The sequence below is a fragment of the Oratosquilla oratoria genome, chromosome 25 (genome assembly GCF_046742065.1).
Source record: "Oratosquilla oratoria isolate Oo_2021 chromosome 25, ASM4674206v1, whole genome shotgun sequence".
Classification (NCBI taxonomy): domain Eukaryota; kingdom Metazoa; phylum Arthropoda; class Malacostraca; order Stomatopoda; family Squillidae; genus Oratosquilla; species Oratosquilla oratoria.
Window position 1 is genome coordinate 11,054,187 of NC_134801.1, and position 19,760 is coordinate 11,073,946.

The 19,760-nt window shown below is 39.4% G+C and overlaps 1 protein-coding gene across 6 annotated transcripts in view; it reads left to right on the forward strand.

Annotated features, from left to right (window-relative positions):
- Positions 1 to 19,760, forward strand: part of Dip-C (dipeptidase C) — a 662,859-nt gene that overhangs the window by 597,844 nt on the left and 45,255 nt on the right. For all 6 annotated transcript variants that reach the window (XM_076208361.1, XM_076208363.1, XM_076208368.1 and 3 more), the window contains one exon: positions 13,299 to 13,343. In XM_076208361.1, the coding sequence (XP_076064476.1) occupies positions 13,299 to 13,343 (45 nt within the window). The remainder of the gene's footprint in view (positions 1 to 13,298; positions 13,344 to 19,760) is intronic.

Sequence of the window (19,760 nt, forward strand, 5' to 3'; positions counted from 1 at the left end):
CAAGGAACAGAGGGAATTGGTGAGGAACAATGTAGGTTTAGGAAAGGTAGGGGTTGTGTGGATCAGATTTTTGTGGTAAGGCAGATGTACACAGGAAAGCACTGTTGGAGATATTGTAGATATATGGGATTGGGGGAAAGCTGTTAAGGGCAGTCATGAATTTTTATGAGAGTAGTAGAGCCTGTGTTAGAATTGGAAATGGAGAGACCAAAAGGTTTGTGGTAAAGGTGGGGTTGCATCAGGGTTGTCATGTTGCCATGGCTGTTCAATGTGTACATGGATGGGGTGATGTGGGAGGTAAATGCAAAAGTAATGGTCTGGGGACTTGAGATTTTAAAGAAAATGGAGAGAAGTGGGAGGTAAGCCAGATGTTGTTTGCTGATGACACTATGCTTGTGGCAGAACGAGAGGGGAATTAAGGTAGTTGGTGTCAGAGTTTGGGAAGGCATGTGATAAGAGAAAGTTTAAGGTAAATGTGGATAAAAGTAAGGTGATGAGATGTACTAGGGGAAAGGGTGGCATCAAATTGGAAGTAAGTCTTAAAAGAGAAAAGTTGGAGGTTGTGGATAGTTTTAGGTATTTGGGGTTGCATGTGGCAGAAAAGGGAAGAGTGAAAGTGGAGATAAATTGTAGATTGAGAGAAAAAAGTAAATACCTTGAGGGATTAAAAAGTGTCATGAGAAATAGGCGTTTGGGAATAGATACAAAGAGGAGATTATATGGAGGAGTGATTATGCCAATGGCAACCACTTTGTATGGGACAGAGACTTGGAGTTTAAGAGAGGCATATAGGACAAGTTTAAATGTGTTTGAGATGAAATGTCTGAGAAGTATGGTAGGGGTTATAAGACTGGAAAAAGTGAGAAGCAAGGAGGTGAGGAGGAGAGCTGGGGGTGGAGAAAGAGATGGTAAATAGGGCTGATGAAAGAGTATTTGGATGGTTTGGAGACATGTAAAGAATGTGTGAAGAAAGATTAGTAAAAGAGGGTGTGGAAGGCAGAGGTGGATTTAATGAACTTGAAGGGACAATTGAGGATGAGATGGATGGATGGGGTGAAAGGGGTGTTGGCAAGAAGGAAATGCCTGTTGAGCAAGGAAGGGAGAAAGAAGGAGATCAGGGTGAGTGGAGAATGTTGAATCCACAAGTGATGTCTATTTCCAATGAAATTCGCGGGTGCCTTTTTCTTAACCGTATTTGGCAATTTAAATACAACGGCGTAGAGTCACCTGGAATCTACTTTCACCTGCAACTGCTACTCCAAGGCCCGGTCTTGATTTTTATACAGTTCAAATGCTGAGGTCAGCCTCCAGAGATGGGAGTTAACAGTTTCATATTATGTGTTTATTTCTTGTGATTTAATTTGTATTCAGGTTTATTTGGGGATGTGGTGTATATGTGTGTTTGGAGCTATGTTCTTGACTACTTAGCTGTTATCACGCACTGATCATGTGATGGTCGCTTGCCTTAGGGAGTGGATGGGTGTTCTTTCGCATGTATGTTGTAGTTTTCCATGTGTAATGTAATAGGTAAGGTCATAGGTAGTGGTTACATAATACCTCCCTCCCTACAAGAGGTGACTCCAGTCACCTAGAATGATGAAAATGAGGGAGTTGCCCAAAACTTTTATATATATATATATATATATATATATATATATATATATATATATATATATATATATATTTATATATATTGGGAATATGGCACGATACCCGTTGTAAACCTTAGTAGATGAGGGGGTGTTGAATAGTAAAATTTATGGGGTGTAGTCAAGTAGGTATCATGGCATACTCATTTATTCACCAAGGGATGATAGTTTTTAAAGTGGGGTGTCCAACTCCAGTTTTCTTTAAAATCAGTTCACACTTGGTTTCATCTATTTTCTCGTCTCTATTTTCTGGGAGAGCGTTTGAAATATTATGTCAGTTATAATGCAATGGAGTTTGACTCCTTTCTGTGAGATGCACTTTGTCCACTGTTGTTGGAGGGGGTTTTGGTGGAGAAACATGGATGGGTTTCTTCTATTTATTTCGAGAGCCTAGGATGTTCTAATTACAATCATGGCTGGCAGCTCCGAAGAATACTTTGGAAGTGCCAGATCTTCCTAGCTAAATTAAAATAATACAAAAACTGGGCGTGTCCTACTAGCGGGCAGCCAATTGGAAAAAAACAATACTGGCGCAGGGTGGCACTACGTGAACTGTAGAGCGTTTGACCTCTGACCCTGACTTGAGCGAGACTTCATGTTGTTTTGGATGATCTGGCAGATGTATGGGAGTGAAGGTCACTTCGTGACCTCCGAGCACAGCTGCGGGTCCGAGAGGCCTCGCGTAATGAAGGGCCCGTTGTCTCTTCATGAAGGAGAAATGGTGGAGGGAAAGAAATCATCTGCCGCCTCGTGGAGGAAAGAAATCATCTGCCGCCTCGTGGAGGAAAGAAATCATCTGCCGCCTCACACTGTCATTGGTAGAAAGCTACCTTTTTCTGTGAGTTAACACTTTTGGAGTGGTAACGAGGTACAAAGGGGGAAAGATTCTAACATCTCTAGATGAGACATGTTCCCTAGGTTTACATGTGTATTACATGCCATATACTATAATGAACATAACTATTATTTTGTATCTAATTCTATCCTAATAAGTACAAATAAGGGTCACCATGAACATACATTGGTGAGACTTAATCCTAGGATATACTATGTGGTTAGGAAATATGTAAATAATGAGTGTTTCTTGTTCACGTATTATATGTGTGTATGGGGATGTTATGGTGTTATCCAGTGTCTTGGATTGTGAAGACATATACTAGTCTACCAATGAGGAAGAATAGGATTAGTAGGGCAAGGGAACTGAGGTATATAGTGATTGATGGGATGATAGTCTTGTTGGTTCAATGAGAGAGATGGAGGTTTGGGGGGTGTTAGGGGTATTGGGAGGGGTGTAATAGGGTCGAGGGTGGAGCTGAAATTGTAAGAATGTCATGGTGGTTGTTGGGGTGCACGCTTGTGCTGTCAAAATATGTTTGGCATGAGTCAGGGATCAAGACGGGTCCACTGATTGATTTCTGCCAAGTTGAGGGATTGTCTTCATAGATTACTGAAACGAGGGTATTTTGTGAAAAAAAAAAATGGAAATGATCCATGTTAATATGTGCGTGTAGGGTATTTTTGGTGTTTACCTTTTTGTACTGGTAGGTATTCAGTGTGTCTATGTCTATGATACTGATTCGCGTGCGTTGGTAAGCTGGAGAAGGCATCACTGGGACTGAATACCGAAAGCAGAGAGCGAGGTGATCTGAGAAGAGGACGGGCACCGGAAAGCACGTGACATTGGTAGGCACGAGTTCAAATGTAAGTATGTGATCGAGGGTATCCCCCCTCCCCCCGAGAGTGCGTAGCACCACCAGTGTTCCAGCGAGTAAGATGGTTGTGGTGTATAAAGTCGACTAGCCGGGTGATGATAATCATTTTCTCGAGGCGAATAGCGAGTGAGTCAAATTTAACAGTAAGTGCAGAGGTTGACGCGATATTAGCCTGCTGGGCATCCACGAGCGACGTGAGTGTTGTATCGTTAACCGATAGTCGTGTAGACAAGGAGTCAAAGGCGGCCATAAGAGAATCAAAGCGAGCTTCAATGCTATCCAATCGAGTTTCAGTAATTGCAACACGATTTGTAAGGGAGACACACTGAGACTTGAGAGATTCTACGGCCTCTTGGAGCGTAATGATCTGCCGAGAGGCGGCAGCGGTGGATGGCGGCGGTGGGGGTGGAGTTTGCGTACTCGGAGCCAAGCGTATTCGTTTGGCACATCCATGCCACACATTAACCCCAGGCAATTGGCACCGCGGGTATTTCCATTGCAACTTGTCTGGTGTAGGTGGTTTTGGTGAGTCTGTCGATGATGTCGAGGCAGAGGTAGGTACTGTGGTTACTGCAGGAGTACGATGAAGGCAGGAACGTGAGTCATGTTTAGCTGAGCACCATGCACACTTTTCATGGGCATTGCCCCAACATTTGAAGCATCTTGGTTTTTCGTCAGGCATTTTGCGGAGTTCACATGATGGTAGTCAAAGAATGAAGGAAAAGTTAATGTGGGATGGGGGCGGGTCAGGTAGGCTCCACGTTATTACAAGTCTGTTGATGGGTACCTTGTTCTGTAGAAAGCGGTGTACAGAATATACTCCTGTTAATTCCTTAGCTAAGGTTGGCTCAACATCAACAGGATATCGAGTGATGAGATATGTGGGGAACTTGTGCGGTCTATCTACAGAATCTTGTATATCAAGAGGTAACGACAAAATCGCCCCATCCTTGACCTCATCTATAATGTCCTGTCGGCATCTCGATATGTAGACATAACTAAATGTGACAGCTGACATTTTGACCTCGGCTAGTTCTCGATCAAGACCGTACACTCCTACGACTTCGGAAAGCCATCGTAGTTTCTCATTAACTCCTGGGCTCCCTCTGAATTGCAGTTTGACATGCTCGGAACGGGGGGCAAAGGCAAGGGAAGTAGGTGAAGATGGGGGTGAGGGAGGTGCATTCTGCGTAGCGGGTCGTGATGGAATGGGTAGTGTCTCGCAGAGGCAGAGCCTTGTCACTCTTGATGGCCTTGGCAGCGAGAGATGACAATTTGCTATTTGCATCGGAATCGTTATCTATGCGACGCTTTGCGGAAACGTTGGTGAAGTCCATAGGCTGGGTGGATGGACTGACAGGTGCAATTTGTCGGTGATCATGATAACTAAGACGAGGCCAGTTTTTCAGTGACAGGTCATCATCGCTTAATGTAAGATCCGCCTCAATATTTGCAAGGGAGCCGGGACCCGTGTATTTCATTTTACGAGGCAGGTCTGCAACACTTGTAACTTGAGCAGTTTTACCAGGTGAGTGGTGTAGCCATGATGTGGGTGCTTGCGTCAAACACCTCGCACTGCGCATCCGCAGATGTGAGGAATTCGATTAGGGAGGCCCTACCCGAGTATTAATAACTTTTCGGCTAAGTTCCACAACAATCAAGTTCACTAATAACACTGCACGATGCACTGAGTTTTAACACGGCCTCCGGCCAACTCCGAATAATAGGAACACCGTATATCTTGCGAAAAATGGGGGTCAGTGGCAGAGCTTATCCAAGCAACCGCCACCTACCGTGTCTAACCGCGAAGTCCAACAAAAAGGTGGAAGTTCCATTCACTGATTGATGGTTCTATGATGTCTTGCGCAGTCATGTCTTGGATAAGGTTATCTACAATCATGCGTTTGCTGTGTGGTTATATGTATGCGGGAATGTAACATGGTTTAGAGGTCTCACGAAGGGGATATGCTGAATGAGATTAATGACTCCAAGGGGTTCACCTTGAGTGGCAATGGTACGTCTGAACTTGTCGCAAAGTGCAAATAAGGCTGCTTGTGCATCAGGGAAATCAACTTGTGTAAGATGAGATGCATCAATGGGTTCCTGTGCTGTTTGCATGTCGGAAAATGTGACACAAACTTGAGAAGTTGGGAATTTGTCATCCATGACTTTAATGCGTGAAGGATATACTTCGAAATCGCAAATGTTTGTACCAACTGTGAGATGGAGGGGTGCGTTAGTGTCTTGGGCAATTAAAATGCAAGTGTGACCTTTCTTTAATGTAGAGTTGATGGCTTAAAGTAGGGAAATGCCATTGACATGGCAAGTTTCTTGCATACAGAGTACATCGGTATCATGTGCTTGGAAGACTCGTATGTGTATCTTTGTATATTCACGAGGAAATAGCGTCTTTGGGCTGATAAGCACTGCGTGAGTGTGTTTGAAAGTAGATAACACTTCCGAGACTGGGGCGGATTGTGTGTTGAAATCCTCTAAGAGGGGCAAGAAATGGTCCTCAGGCGGTGAAAGATCAACGTTATTTACTGGGTGTTTTGTCTTTAGTTTCGCAGATTTTGACATGCGGGAAGAGTTTGCGCTCTGTTACGCTTGGAATGTATGTCTACAGCTGGTAGTGAAGTGGAAGAGTTAGAGTCGTGGGAATGTGTGCGTGTCGGTGTCATCTGAGTTAATAGTTGGTGCATCCTCGTGTGATGAAGCAGAGTGAATCTAAGCAGTTATGCTAGAATTAATTGGTATTAAACCAGGCAATTATCAGTTGTGTGAAGACAAGTGCCATGAAGCTCGCAGTATCGGTTTGGTTGTGATGGGTATCTGTGATAACACTTCTTAACGAGGTGTCCTGGTTTGTGGCAGCATGTACAAAACATTCGTGTTCTTGAAGGAGAGCGTTGTCGTGAGTGATTTCGCGTGCGTGGTGTATGTCGTGCTCTCGTGTTATTTGAGGGGGGCCGTGTGACTTGTGCTATGGGGACCTATTGGTTTTGTATCTGAGTGACAACTTGTTGCGTGTCAGAGAATTTCCTTGAGAATTCGCCTAATGTGATACCTGGTGTGAATACAATGGCGGTGGCTTTCTGGACTGTGGGTGTAATTGTGAGAGAAGGCGAAAGTATGCATTGAGGGAAACTACGTTATCCAATGAAATTGTGTTGTTTGAGACCCAGTCTAAGTTTCTGAGGCTTTCTCTGAGTTCGCTCTTAAATGCTGAAGTTATTTTGACTGCCTTTTACTTAGTGGCGTGTGGGCCATGATTGTACGTTTTTGCAAGAGAGTATAGGGGGAAAGTGCTCCAAGTGGCTCAAAAGCCGCAAACTACTTTTAGATTGTTCTACAAATGTATTAAATGAATGTGTTTCCTCAAATAAGTCAGACTGAATGTCGTCACTAGCTAAAGTGTCGTGCTTGTCTATTTTGGATGTTAAGATGGATATCTTTGTTTTGTCGCCTGTGACATTCCTACATAGTATTTCTGAGTGAACTTCAGTGAGGAAGGTGTGTACATGAATGTTCCTGCCGCTAAAGAGTGGTAATGTTTCGTCCTTAATGACTGTGATGAGGTTTTGCGTTGTCATAGTGTTGTGAGCAGGTGTTGAATTGTCTGAAGAGTTGGAAGTAGCAGGGGGGGGGGTATGTTTGGTGGAGACGTAGCTTGGTTTCGTTTATAGGGTCGGTTTGTCGAGTCAGAGAGGGCTTTGGGCTCATTCATGTATTAAGAAAAATATGTGTGGAGACTGTGTTGCTCCTAGGTGGCACTGAGAACGGAAAAATATCGTGATGTGATGTCGGAGTACGGCGGTGACAGGGTTGCAGTGGGGCGAGAGAAGATGGAAGGATGCACTGCTGGAAACAGGGGAAACAATTTGTATATGGTCGTGGGAAATGGTTTAGAAAATATGTAACCAAGATGTGTAAGAATATAAAATGGAATAAGGAAAATGGAAGTGGAGATTCTTGCGCAGCTTAGATGCGGTGAGTGGTGGAGCGTTGGCTCGTAGATGCCGTAACGATCTCTGGTTCGGAGAGATGATCGGGCGGAGCGTGATGCGATATTGGAAGAGGGGAGATGGTCCGAATCGTGCAGTGGTGGAGGAGGGTAGTTCAACATCTCTGTGTTGTCGTGGTGGTGGAGAAATTCCCCTGATGGATATTTTCTTGTAATGTCAGAGAATGCTTCTCTCTGTTGACGTGGTGGAGCGGCGGGCGTCGTGGACAGTGGAGAAATACCTTTGGTGGATATTTCCCGTAGGGGCTGAAGAATCCGTCTATGTTGATGTTGTGGAGAATGCAGCTAAGAGGGATCGGCGTAGAACTAGGGCTTCGTATCGTAGTTGCTTGAGGTGGGCGAAACAGCGAAGAGCGTCGGTGCTTTTGGCTCGTAAGTGGAAGCTGGAAGGTGCTTCGAAGGAATTAGTGTTGCACTGCTGCTTCGATGTCCACGGCTGTAGAAGTAAGCGTGTAGATTCGAATCTCTCTGTTGGTCACCAGAATGTAGGAATAGTTTCGTCGTCCCACCGCTCTCCACCAGAATGTAGTTTGTGAACGGGTGGTGAAGGAAACTCGGCGGAGTTCTTGGCTTTACTTCTCCATGTTCAGATCAAACTACAATATACACGGCAAGCCCCCAGGAAGGCTCGGAGGATAGCCAGGCACATCGGTTGAGACGTCGGCCGATGCAGGTGTCTGACCCGAGACAGCTGGGCCCTTTGTCTAGTAGAGCTCTTGACCTGAGACGCCGGGAATCTTTGTCAAAGAGCGTTGTCAAGAAATGTCGGTGAGCTTGGTCACCGAACAATGCAATTCCCTAGAGAGACGCTAGTCTTGTTGAAACCCACATCTTGTAGCATATTGTACGTGCGCGCCTGTACACGCTAGTCATCGAAATGTTGCATACGTTGAATATAACATATTTCTTTGTTGCTGAGTTGATAGGGTCATTAATGCTGGCTTGCACTAGTGGAAGCCAGTCCTTCCATGTGTTGCAAAGATACTTTTGTAGAGGACGAAGGACTTCAAGGGTTTTTCTGTTTGTTCTCTCTATAAGTCCATTTCCTTGTAGATGATATGCAGCGGCATATATCCTGCTGATGTGGTACAGTTTGGCTATGTTTTGGAGGGCCTCATTTCGAAATTCTGTGCCACTGTCTGAGAGTATCTGACGAGGTATATTATACCTGCAGAATATATTGTCTACTAAGGCTTGGGCCACTGTTTCTGCCGATTTATCTGGTAGGGGTACCAGTTCTCTATACTTTGAAAAGTAGTCTACCACGGCCAAGATGTAATGGAAACCTTGACGGCTTGGAGGTAGCTTCAACAGATCGATACCCATAGTATCCCACGGTTCTGAGGGGATGGGTACCTCGCCAATCTGGAGTGGTCTGGGGTCAGCCCCACGAAGTTGGTTACAGGTAGTGCAATGTTCTATGTGACGGGTGATGTCGATGCGCATCTTAGGCCAGAAATATACACGTCTAGTGTTTGCCAAACATTTGTCCTTACCGGGATGTCCTGCAATGGGGCTATCATGGACCATTGAAAGGACTCTAGGAATCAGGGAGTTCGGGATCACTGTTTGGAATGTAGCAGCAGTGCCTCTCCTAAGAATTCCATCTTTCAGGTGTAATTCCTGAAGGGGGATAGGTCTTTTTTTTCTTTTGTAGTGTGGCTCCCGTTTCTAGGTGGAGAATTACCTGTGACCAACTTGGGTCATCTCTCTGTTCCTTTCGAAGTTCTTGAGGGGAAATACAGTGGGTGGGTGGTACTGTTGCAGTCAGGAGGTTTATGTTAGTGCATATGCTACAACATTGGCTTAACCTTTCATGTAGGCAATCTCTGGGTTGAACTCTAAGATGGTTGTTTGCAACCTTGCTATCTTAGCTTGTAAAATTTACCCTTTGAAAAACTCTGTTAACAGTTGATGGTCTGTCATGACTGTGATTTTGTGTCCTAGGATGAGTTCTTGGAAATGTTTCCTGTGGGGGTCTTACCTGGTTGCTACCCACATTAGCTGAATGGTTGTAGAAGTTGTTGGTTGCATTGTATGTTATATGTAGGGGTGTCCTGATTGATTGCTGGGCTCTGCAGTCTGCATCTGTGTGTGAAGATGTGTTGTGAATGGAACACATTGTGTTTTGCCTTGAGCGTTGTCTGCAGTCCTGAGTATTGCGGGAATTAGGTTTGTGAAAATCGTACCAGGTGTGCCGAGATGGTTGTATAATGGTGCTTTTGTGTTACGGGGGTTAGGGTGAGTCGGGGTGTTGTTTATGGAAGAGGTTGTATTTATACTGGCTGGTTGGGCTTTGCTAAATCTATCCTGCACTTTTATGTCAAAGATGCATTTAGATGGGGAGGTGTCATTTATGTCAATATCAATTTGCTGGGCATCTCTCACACTTTATGGGAAATGCCATGAAAAACATGGCGAGCTCAAAGAAATTTTCTACGTCTTCTCCCCTGACAAAATTTACACCGTGATTGTTGAAACCCATGGAAAGGTACCATTGAGTGAAGATCTGATTATTTTAGAAGCCTCTGCTACTTGTGCCATAATGGAATGGAATGAGGAAGAGGGGGTTATGCATGAACTCTAGGAATTTGAATAGGAAATTAAAATTATTCTGAGGCCTATTGCTGAATACTGTAGTTTCCTAAGTTCTGAGCAATATTCCGTATATGAGGGACCGGATTCCATTTTTTATTCAAAGAGGCATGCAAGCTGTTTAAATTCATCTTGACGATCAGAATTGTTATTAAGAATTGTGATTTAGCGTGTGTCCTTGGTTATTGTTAGAAAAATGGACCTTGCATCCCGTGATATAGTCTGTGATAATTATGCCACTTGCCTTTGAGAAGGTGGGAATATCAGGATTAGCAGTGGATAGGGTATAGTGGTTATGGACTAGTGTAGGGGGGTTGGGGTGGTGTGTTTGGTCTTGGAGAGTGAATGGTTGTCTGCGAAGTGCTGGGTTGGCTAGTGATTTGTGATGTGTTTGTGTTTGAGTTTGATTTGAAGCTTGGGTGGAGCTGATGGTGGTAGGGGTGTAGGTGGTGGGCTGCTTATGTTCTAGTTATCATTTGGGGTTTGGGTTGTGGTGTCCTCCGGTCTGTTATTCTTGTTTATTAGTGGTGCGTCTATGGACGTAAGCAGATTTCGGGCAGCCGACTGTGATTGGGTATTGTGTGAGAAATCAGCTGGGCAGGTTGGTAGATGACTACGAGCTGATTTGAGTTCCCTGGAGATGGCCACGCTTGCGGCTTCGTTGAATCAACACCAGTTGGGATGGGTGTTGCGTCCTTCTCTCGAATTAGTGGCTATGGTTTGGCACCAATTTAGCACCAACGATATGCACTATGGTGTCGTTTTTGTGAGAGGTAGTGGTTCCACAATGCCGTGCGGGCAGTATTCACTTCATGAGGGTTAATAGAATCAGCGCTAGTTTCACACGTACTCAGATTATAATCTTCTTGTTTACGGGGTCGAATTTGACAGGTCTGTTTGAGTTAGGCTGACGTGTTAATTAGTGAGTAGCACTATGTCGTAGTTGAACAAAGTTTTTGTTGTACCATCAGCACAAAGCACCTGAGTGAACTAGTAATAACAGAGTAAGGATCACTGGGATAATTCCATTTGTATGGGTGAAGTGTTTATCTACTGGGGCACTGGTGGGCACTTGTGGGTCAATGTCTGTACACAGAAAACACTAACTCCAGTTTCTAAGGAGGGCTAGGTAGCTTTATGCTGCCACTAATGAATCCACAGGTGACGTGTATTTCCAATGAAACTCACGGGCACCTTTTTCTTAACTATATTTGGCACTTTAAAGACAACGGCATAGATTCACATGGAATCTACTTTTATCCGCAACTGCTACTCCCAGGTCTGGTCTTGATTTGTATACAGCATCTGGAGAGGGGAGTTAATCGTTTCATAATTTCAATCTTATTGTTTGTTACAAATGGAAGGTTTAAACATATATGTCATATAATAGAATTAGATATATTATGTGGTTATTTCTTGTGATATAATTTGTGTTCAGGTTTATTTGGGGGAAGTGTGTTTGGAGCTATGTTCTTGGCTACTTAGCTATTATCACGCACTGATCATGTGATGGTCGTTTGCCTTAGGGAGTGGATGGGTGTCCGTATGTGTGTTGTAATGTAGTTTTCCATATGTAATGTTGTAATATGTAAGGTTATAGTTAATGGTTACATCTGTGTATAGATGGTACTTTGATGCAAGGAAGGGAGGGGGTGGGGAAGAGGGGGCCATAAAGAGTGGTGTGTAAATGATATTTTGACGCAGCCTGAAGGGATTTTTCCCTGTTTTCTCTATTGCCTGCAGGAGAGGACAGAGACTGGGGGATCTTGTTGCATTGCTTCTGGCCCAGGGCAGTAAGCAGGAGACAGGGATGACCCTTCATCCTCGAGGATCTATGATAAGAGGGAGGAAAGGGTGAGATAATTAAAGAAAATGGAGAAAAGTGGGAGGTAAGCCAGCTGTTGTTTGCTGACAACACTGTGCTTGTGGCAGGGTCAGAGGGGGGATTGAGAAAGTTGAAGGTAAATGTGTGTAAATGCAAGGTGATGAGATGTACAAGAGGAAAGGATGGCAGTGAGTTGGAAGTAAGACTTAAAGGAGAGAGGCTGGAGGAAGTACCAGTAGATAGTTTTAGGTGTTTGGAGTCACATGTGGCAGGAAAGGGAGGAATGGATGTAGAGTTAAATTGTGGATTTAGAGAAACAAGTAAATACCTTAGGGGTTAAAAAGTGTCATAAGAAATAGGCATCTGGGAATGGATGCAAAAAGGAGACTATGAAGGAGTGATTGTGCTGACAGCTTTGTATGAGGCAGAGACTTGGAATTAAGAGAGGCAAAGAGGAATTTTTTTAACCTGTTTGAGATGAAATGTATGAGAAGTATGGTAGGGGTTATTAGGTTAGAGTGAGAAATGAGAGCAGGATGGAAAAGGAAATGACAGGAGTGATGAAAGAGTGTTGGGATGGTATGGACACATAGAAAGAAGGAGTGAAGAAAGATTAGTAAAAGAGGTGTGAAAGGCAGAGGTAGGTGGAGTGAACTTGAGGGGATGACTAAGGATGAGATGGATGGATGGAGTGAAGGGGGTGTTGAGCAAGGAAGGAGAAAGCAGAAGATAGGGATGAGTGGAGAGTGGCTGTGTATAGATGATACTGTTATGCAAGGAAGGAATGGGGAGTAGGAGGTGCTTATGTGTGAATGATATTTTGACACAGCCTGAAGGGATTTCTCCTTATCTTCTCTTTTTCTGCATGACGAGACAGAGAGGGTGGTTGCCAATTAAGTGAAGCAGCCTTGCTGTGGGTGTACTATGTCTTTGCTACATTGTTTCTGACCCAGTGCAGTGGGTAGGATACATGGATGACACACCATCCTTGAGGTTCTAAGATGAGAGGGAGGAAAGGGTGGTGGAGGGGAATGGAATGGGTGGGAGTAGGTATGTGCTTTTGCTACCTCCCATATAAGGGGGAAAAACCTCTTGGTATATAGATAGATTAATATCAGTATATATTATTATAGTCTAAAGCATATATATGTACACATATGCAGCAATAGCAGAGAAATATGATTTATATGACTGACTTGTTGGAAACAATACAACCTAGTGTTAAATTTTTCCCACTATTGCTGATTAGGTCATTGCATGGTGAGGCCCCTGGAGCTGAAAGAAATCATAACATTTATGATAATGGGATATCCAAGAGTTATAATGAATGGTGTGAAAATCATGAAGGCATTGCTTCTTGAGAATATAAATTCAAATAGCAAAACTCAAAATATGATATTCATGTGTTATATTCCATACTGACTTAATACATTGCTGTGATTGGTAATTGTATTTATATTTCTCTATTACTTATTGCACATTTTTTCTTTCAGATTCAATGTTGACAATGAGATTCTCCATGACCAGATGGCAGAATGGTAAGTCCTCTTTTTTTTATATACTGTGTATATATATATATATATATATACAATATATATATATATATATATATATATATATATATATTGCAAAAATAATCACAATAACGCGTGACGAAAAGATATTGCAGAAACCACAGGGAAATTAAAGTCGGAATACTGAACGTTTTCGTTTATTACGACATCCGCAGAGTACAAGAAAGAAAAAATAGAACAATATTTATACAGAAGTAAGAAAACTGGGAGAGGTTATTGCCACATAAAACTTCGGACATTATACATGTATACACATTCAATTACACATGGAAATGTTAATGGTAATAATAAAATAAAATAAAAATACACATTCATATACACATGGAAAAAAGACTTCCTCGCATCCTTAAGGAGTTTAATATTAATGTTATTTTCAAAAACAGTACCATCAAAGAACTCCTTATTAAAAATTCCCCTTGTAATAATGTAGGATGTGTTTATAGTATTCCCTGTAAAAACTGTAGCTCCTGTTATATTGGCCAAACAGGTAAAGAATTAAATATTAGGATGAAACAACACAGGTACAGTATAAGGTCGGGCCAAATGTCCAGTGGGGTTTTTGTCCATGTTAGGGACACAAACCACAACATTGACTGGGACAACGTTAAAAAAATTGTTGATTGTAATTCAGCTTTAGATAGGAACATCATTGAATCCTGTTTCATTAAGAATAATTTTGATAATAATATTAACTTGAGTTTAGGTTTATTTAAACTAGACAATTTCAAAATTATTAGGATAGTAAAACAGTACAAAATTTCCTGATTGTACCAAATGTACTGTGGACGTTTCTTCCACATGGTTTTGTTATTATTATTATTATTATTATTATTATTATTATTATTATTTTTACTATTACCATTATTATTTCCATGTGTATATGAATGTGTATGTATTTTTTCATTTACTGTTACCATTAATATTTCTATGTGTATATGAGTGTGTATGTATAACGTCCTAAGGTTTTATGTGGCTATAACCTTTCCAGTTTTCTTATTTCTGTTAAATATTGTGTTGTTGTTTTTTTGTACATTTTGACAACATTAACTTGTGTTTTGGTTTAACTAAACAATTTTATAATCATAGGATAGTAAAGCAGTACAAAGTTTCCTAATTGTACCAAATGTCCTATGGACCTTTCGGCCACATGGTTTTGTTGTTTTTATTTTATTTTATTTTTGTTTTGTTTTGTGTTACTATTACCATTCTTATTTCCAAGTGTATATGAATGTGTATTTTTATTTTATTTTATTATTACCATTAACATTTCCATGTGTAATTGAATGTGTATGTATGTATAATGTCCGAAGTTTTATGTGGCTATAACCTCTCCCAGTTTTCTTACTTCTGTATAAATATTGTGTTCTATTTTTTCTTTCTTGTACTCTGAGGATGTCGTAATAGACGAAAACGTTCAGTATTCCGACTTTAATTTCCTTGTGGTTTCTGCAATATATATATATATATATATATATATATATATATACATACATATACATATGTACATATACATATACATATGTACATATACATATGTACATATACATATACATATACATATGTACATATACATACATATGTACATATACATACATATGTACATATACATACATATGTACATATACATATGTACATATACATACATATGTACATATACATACATATGTACATATACATACATATGTACATATACATACATATGTACATATACATATACATATGTACATAGACATACATATGTACATATACATACATATGTACATATACATACATATATATGTACATATACATATGTACATATACATATATATGTACATATACATATATATATGTACAAATACATATATATATATGTACATATACATATATATATATGTACATATATATATATATATATATATATATGTACATATATATATATATGTACACATACGTATATATGTTCACATACATATGTACACATACGTATACATATATATGTACATATACATATATATATATATGTACATATACATATATATACATGTGCATATACATGTATATTTACATTTACATATACATATATGTACATGTACATGTGCATGTACATATATATATATATATATATGTACATGTACATATACATATATGTACATGTACATATCCATATACATATATGTACATATCCATATATATATATATGTACATATCCATATATATATATGTACATATCCATATATATATATATATATATATATATATATATATTATATATGTACATATCCATATATATATATATGTACATATCCATATATATATATATGTACATATCCATATATATATGTACATATCCATATATATATGCACATATACATATATATATATATGCACATATATATATATGCACATATACATATATATGCACATATACATATATATATATGTACATATACATATATATATGCACATATACATATATATATGCACATATACATATATATATGTACATATACATATATATGTACATATACATATACATATATATACATATATACATATATATATATATACATATACTGTATATATACATATATAATGTACATATACATATATAATGTACATATACATATATGATGTACATATACATATATATATATATATATATACATATATAATGTATATATACATATATATATGTACATATACATATATATATGTACATATACATATATATATGTACATATACATATATATATGTACATATACATATATAAATGTACACATACATATATATATAATGTACATATACATATATATATATATGTACATATACATATATATATACTGTATATGTACATATACATATATATATATATGTACATATACATATATATATATGTACATATACATATATATATATATATATGTACATATACATATATATATGTACATATACATATATATATGTACATATACATACATATATGTACATATACATATATATACACATATACATATGTACATATACATATACATGTACATATACATATGTACATATACATATATATGTACATATACATATATATGTACATATACATATATATATATATATACATATATATATATATATATATATATTGTTACGGACGAGCTGGTTATGTGAAGAAACGTTACGTATAACGGATAAGTGCTTTAGAACCAGCTCACTTCCAGAAGCCACGGTAGGACTGAATTATCTGGTCAGGGCCTAGATAATTCGTAAGACTAGAAGTAAAGTAACAAAGATGATTCCAGGAAAGGAATATTAAACTAGTGGTAAAACTAGTAAACGAAATTATTAATAATATGGAAAATATTTACAGGCAAATAATATACACAAAAGAGGATGGGTAGTTGGGTCAATGGGACCGTTACACGAATACAAGAATATGAAAAGTATCGTTCAAATACGAAGCACAAGATACGTATACAATATAGTACTAATTAAGTACAAAGAGGTCAGGAACATATGTATCAAAATAAGTAATAAATACAAATATAAGTATGAGGCAATACAAACGTATATAAGACAAGTATTCACTTCACACGAATCGTCTCATGAGTCCAAACTATTAGTTTTATCAAGAGAGCAATATGCGAGAAATGACAAGGTGTGAGTGATTTCCACAGCTTATATACCATTGGACCGGAAGCGGGATACTTCCGGTGAAGGGTGCGGGCGAGCGCAAAGGAGGGGGGAGGGTAAGTTATCACACGTCAACATAGGTAGTTTTAAGACTCGACTCGCTTGAACAATCTACTTATTTAGTAACTGTCAAATCTGTGCGCTCTGAACTATTCAGGATTACTTCGTTTGTCTGTTTGTTCTACAAGAGTGCGCACATTTCTCCGCACGTAGGCAAGATTACATATAGTGGACGGGCGATACTACTTACATTGTTACAATACATACATAGACAAGAAATATGAACATAGTTATTTAATACAAAGGAACACAATTCTATAACATAATTACATACATGACGTAATATCTAATATTACGTTACAATATATATATATATATATATATATATATATATATATATATATACATGTATATATATATATGTGTGTGTATATGTATATATATATATACATGTATATATATATATATATATATATATATATATATATATATATATATATATATATATAGTGGACTGCCAAGTTACGCTGTCCCCTTCCATATGATGATGGTGACATTGGTGTCATGAGACGTGAGTGGGTATATGAGGATGCTGGTGTCGGCATCTTGATTATATTTTCTTTGTAGTTATAGCTGAGTGACCCCTGTATTCTGTGAACAGACCTGATTGTGTTTTCTGTGGTTATCAACATTCAGGATGAAAGGAAGAAGAATACAACAGGAACTTAATATTTCATAACAAGTGTATTATGATCAATCATTGAATCATCATACATCAGGGAGCCAATGCTTGGTATAAGAATTTGACTCGTATTGAAAAGGAAAATGTGTGTCTATGGGAGTGTAGAGTGCTGGAGGACTGGAGGAATGCCTGTATAGTTCTGCTTTACAAGGTTGAAATGGACAAATTAATGTAAGTGTAGTAGTTTCAGAAGTATCATTTTGTTCAGTATAGTTAGGATGGCATATGGGAGGGTTTTAACTGAGAGGATTAGGAGAGGAACAGAGGGAGTAATTGGTGAAGATTTTTTTTTTTTTTTTTTAAGGAAAGGTAGGCGTTGCATGGATCAGATCAGATTTTTGTTTTAAGACAGATATGTGAGAAAGCTTTAGCAAAAGGCAAGAATGTTTTTTGGACCTTTGTGGATTTGGAAAAGGCTTATGACAGGGTAGACAGAAAGGCAATGTGGTAGGTTTTCCAAATATATGGGATTGGGGGAAAGCTGTTAAGGGCAGTCAAGAGTTTTATGAGAGTAGTAAAGCCTGTGTTGGAATTAGAAATGGAGAAAGTGAGTGCTTTGAGGTAAATTGGGACTGCATTAGGGCTGTGTCATGTCATCATGCCTGTTTAGTGCGTACATGGATGTGGTGGTGTGGGAGGTAAAGGCACTAGTATAATGGGCAGGGAATTGGAGATGGTTAAAGAGAATGGAGAAAATTTGTAGTTGGGCCTAATGGTGTGTGCTGACAACACTGTGCTTATGGCAGAGTCAGAGGAGGGATTGAGGGAGTTAGTGATGGAGTTTGGGAAGGTATGCAATAGGAGAAAGTTGAAGGTAAATGTGGGTATAAGGTGATGATTTGTACAAGGGGAGAGGATGGCAGGAATTGAATAGCTGTAGGTATTTGGGGTTGCATGTAGCAGGAAAGGGAGGAGTGGTGGTGGAAGTAAATTGTAGATTGAGAGAAGGAAGTAAATGCCTTGGGGGAATAAAAAGTGTCATAAGAAAAAAGCATTTGAGAATGGATGCAAAGAGGAGAATATGAAGGGGTGATTGTGCCAGTGACATTGTATGGGGGCAGAGACCTAGAATGAGAGGCAGAAAGGAAAAGTTTAAATATATTTGAGATGAAATGTCTGAGAAGTATGGTAGGGGTTACAGGGCTGGATAGTGACAAATGAAGAGAGCTGGGCTGGAAAAGGAGATGTCAGATAGGGCTGATGAAAGAATATTGGGATGGTTTGGTCATATGGAAAGAATGAGTGAAGAAAGATTAATAAAAGAGGTGTGGAAGGCAAAGGTGCATAGGGGGACAGAGAGGGGAGGTTGCTGATTTAAAGAAGCAGCCTTTCTGTGGATGTGCTGTGTCTTGCGACACTGCTTCTGACTCAGGGCAGTGGACAAGATACAGGGATGACCCGTCATCCAGGAGGTGCCAAGATAAGAGGGAAGGTAGAGGGTGGAGGGGAGTGAAGTGTATTGGGGATGGAATGGATGGGAATGTTTTTTATGCCTTTGTCTTTTGGCTACCTCCCTTGTAAGAGGGAAAAAGCCTTGGTATATTTATGTATGTATGCATGTATATCTTTCAAAAGATCTATTGATATACCATCTTCCCCAGGTGCTTTTCCTTGTTTCATATTTTTTAGAGCAAATTCTACTTCCTTCGTAATCTCTAGTATATTACTATGTCTACAGATGAATTTACTAACTCAACTACAGTCTTCGATGAGTAAAGCTCTTGGTCAAATTCTTCTTCTCTTTTTACCATCCTGTCTGCATTTAATGATCTCTCCATTTCTATCTTTCAGACATATCATTTACTGTCTTCCTAAAACATGTCTGTGCTTGGTCCCTTTAATAGTTTTACCATTCCGAATAGTTTCCTCTATTTCATCCATGTTTCCCTTTCTTTTCTCTAATCTCTGCCTTGTATTGATAAGCTTGTTTAGTTCTGCTCTTTCTACTTCGTCTCTCCTGCTTTCAATCTGCATG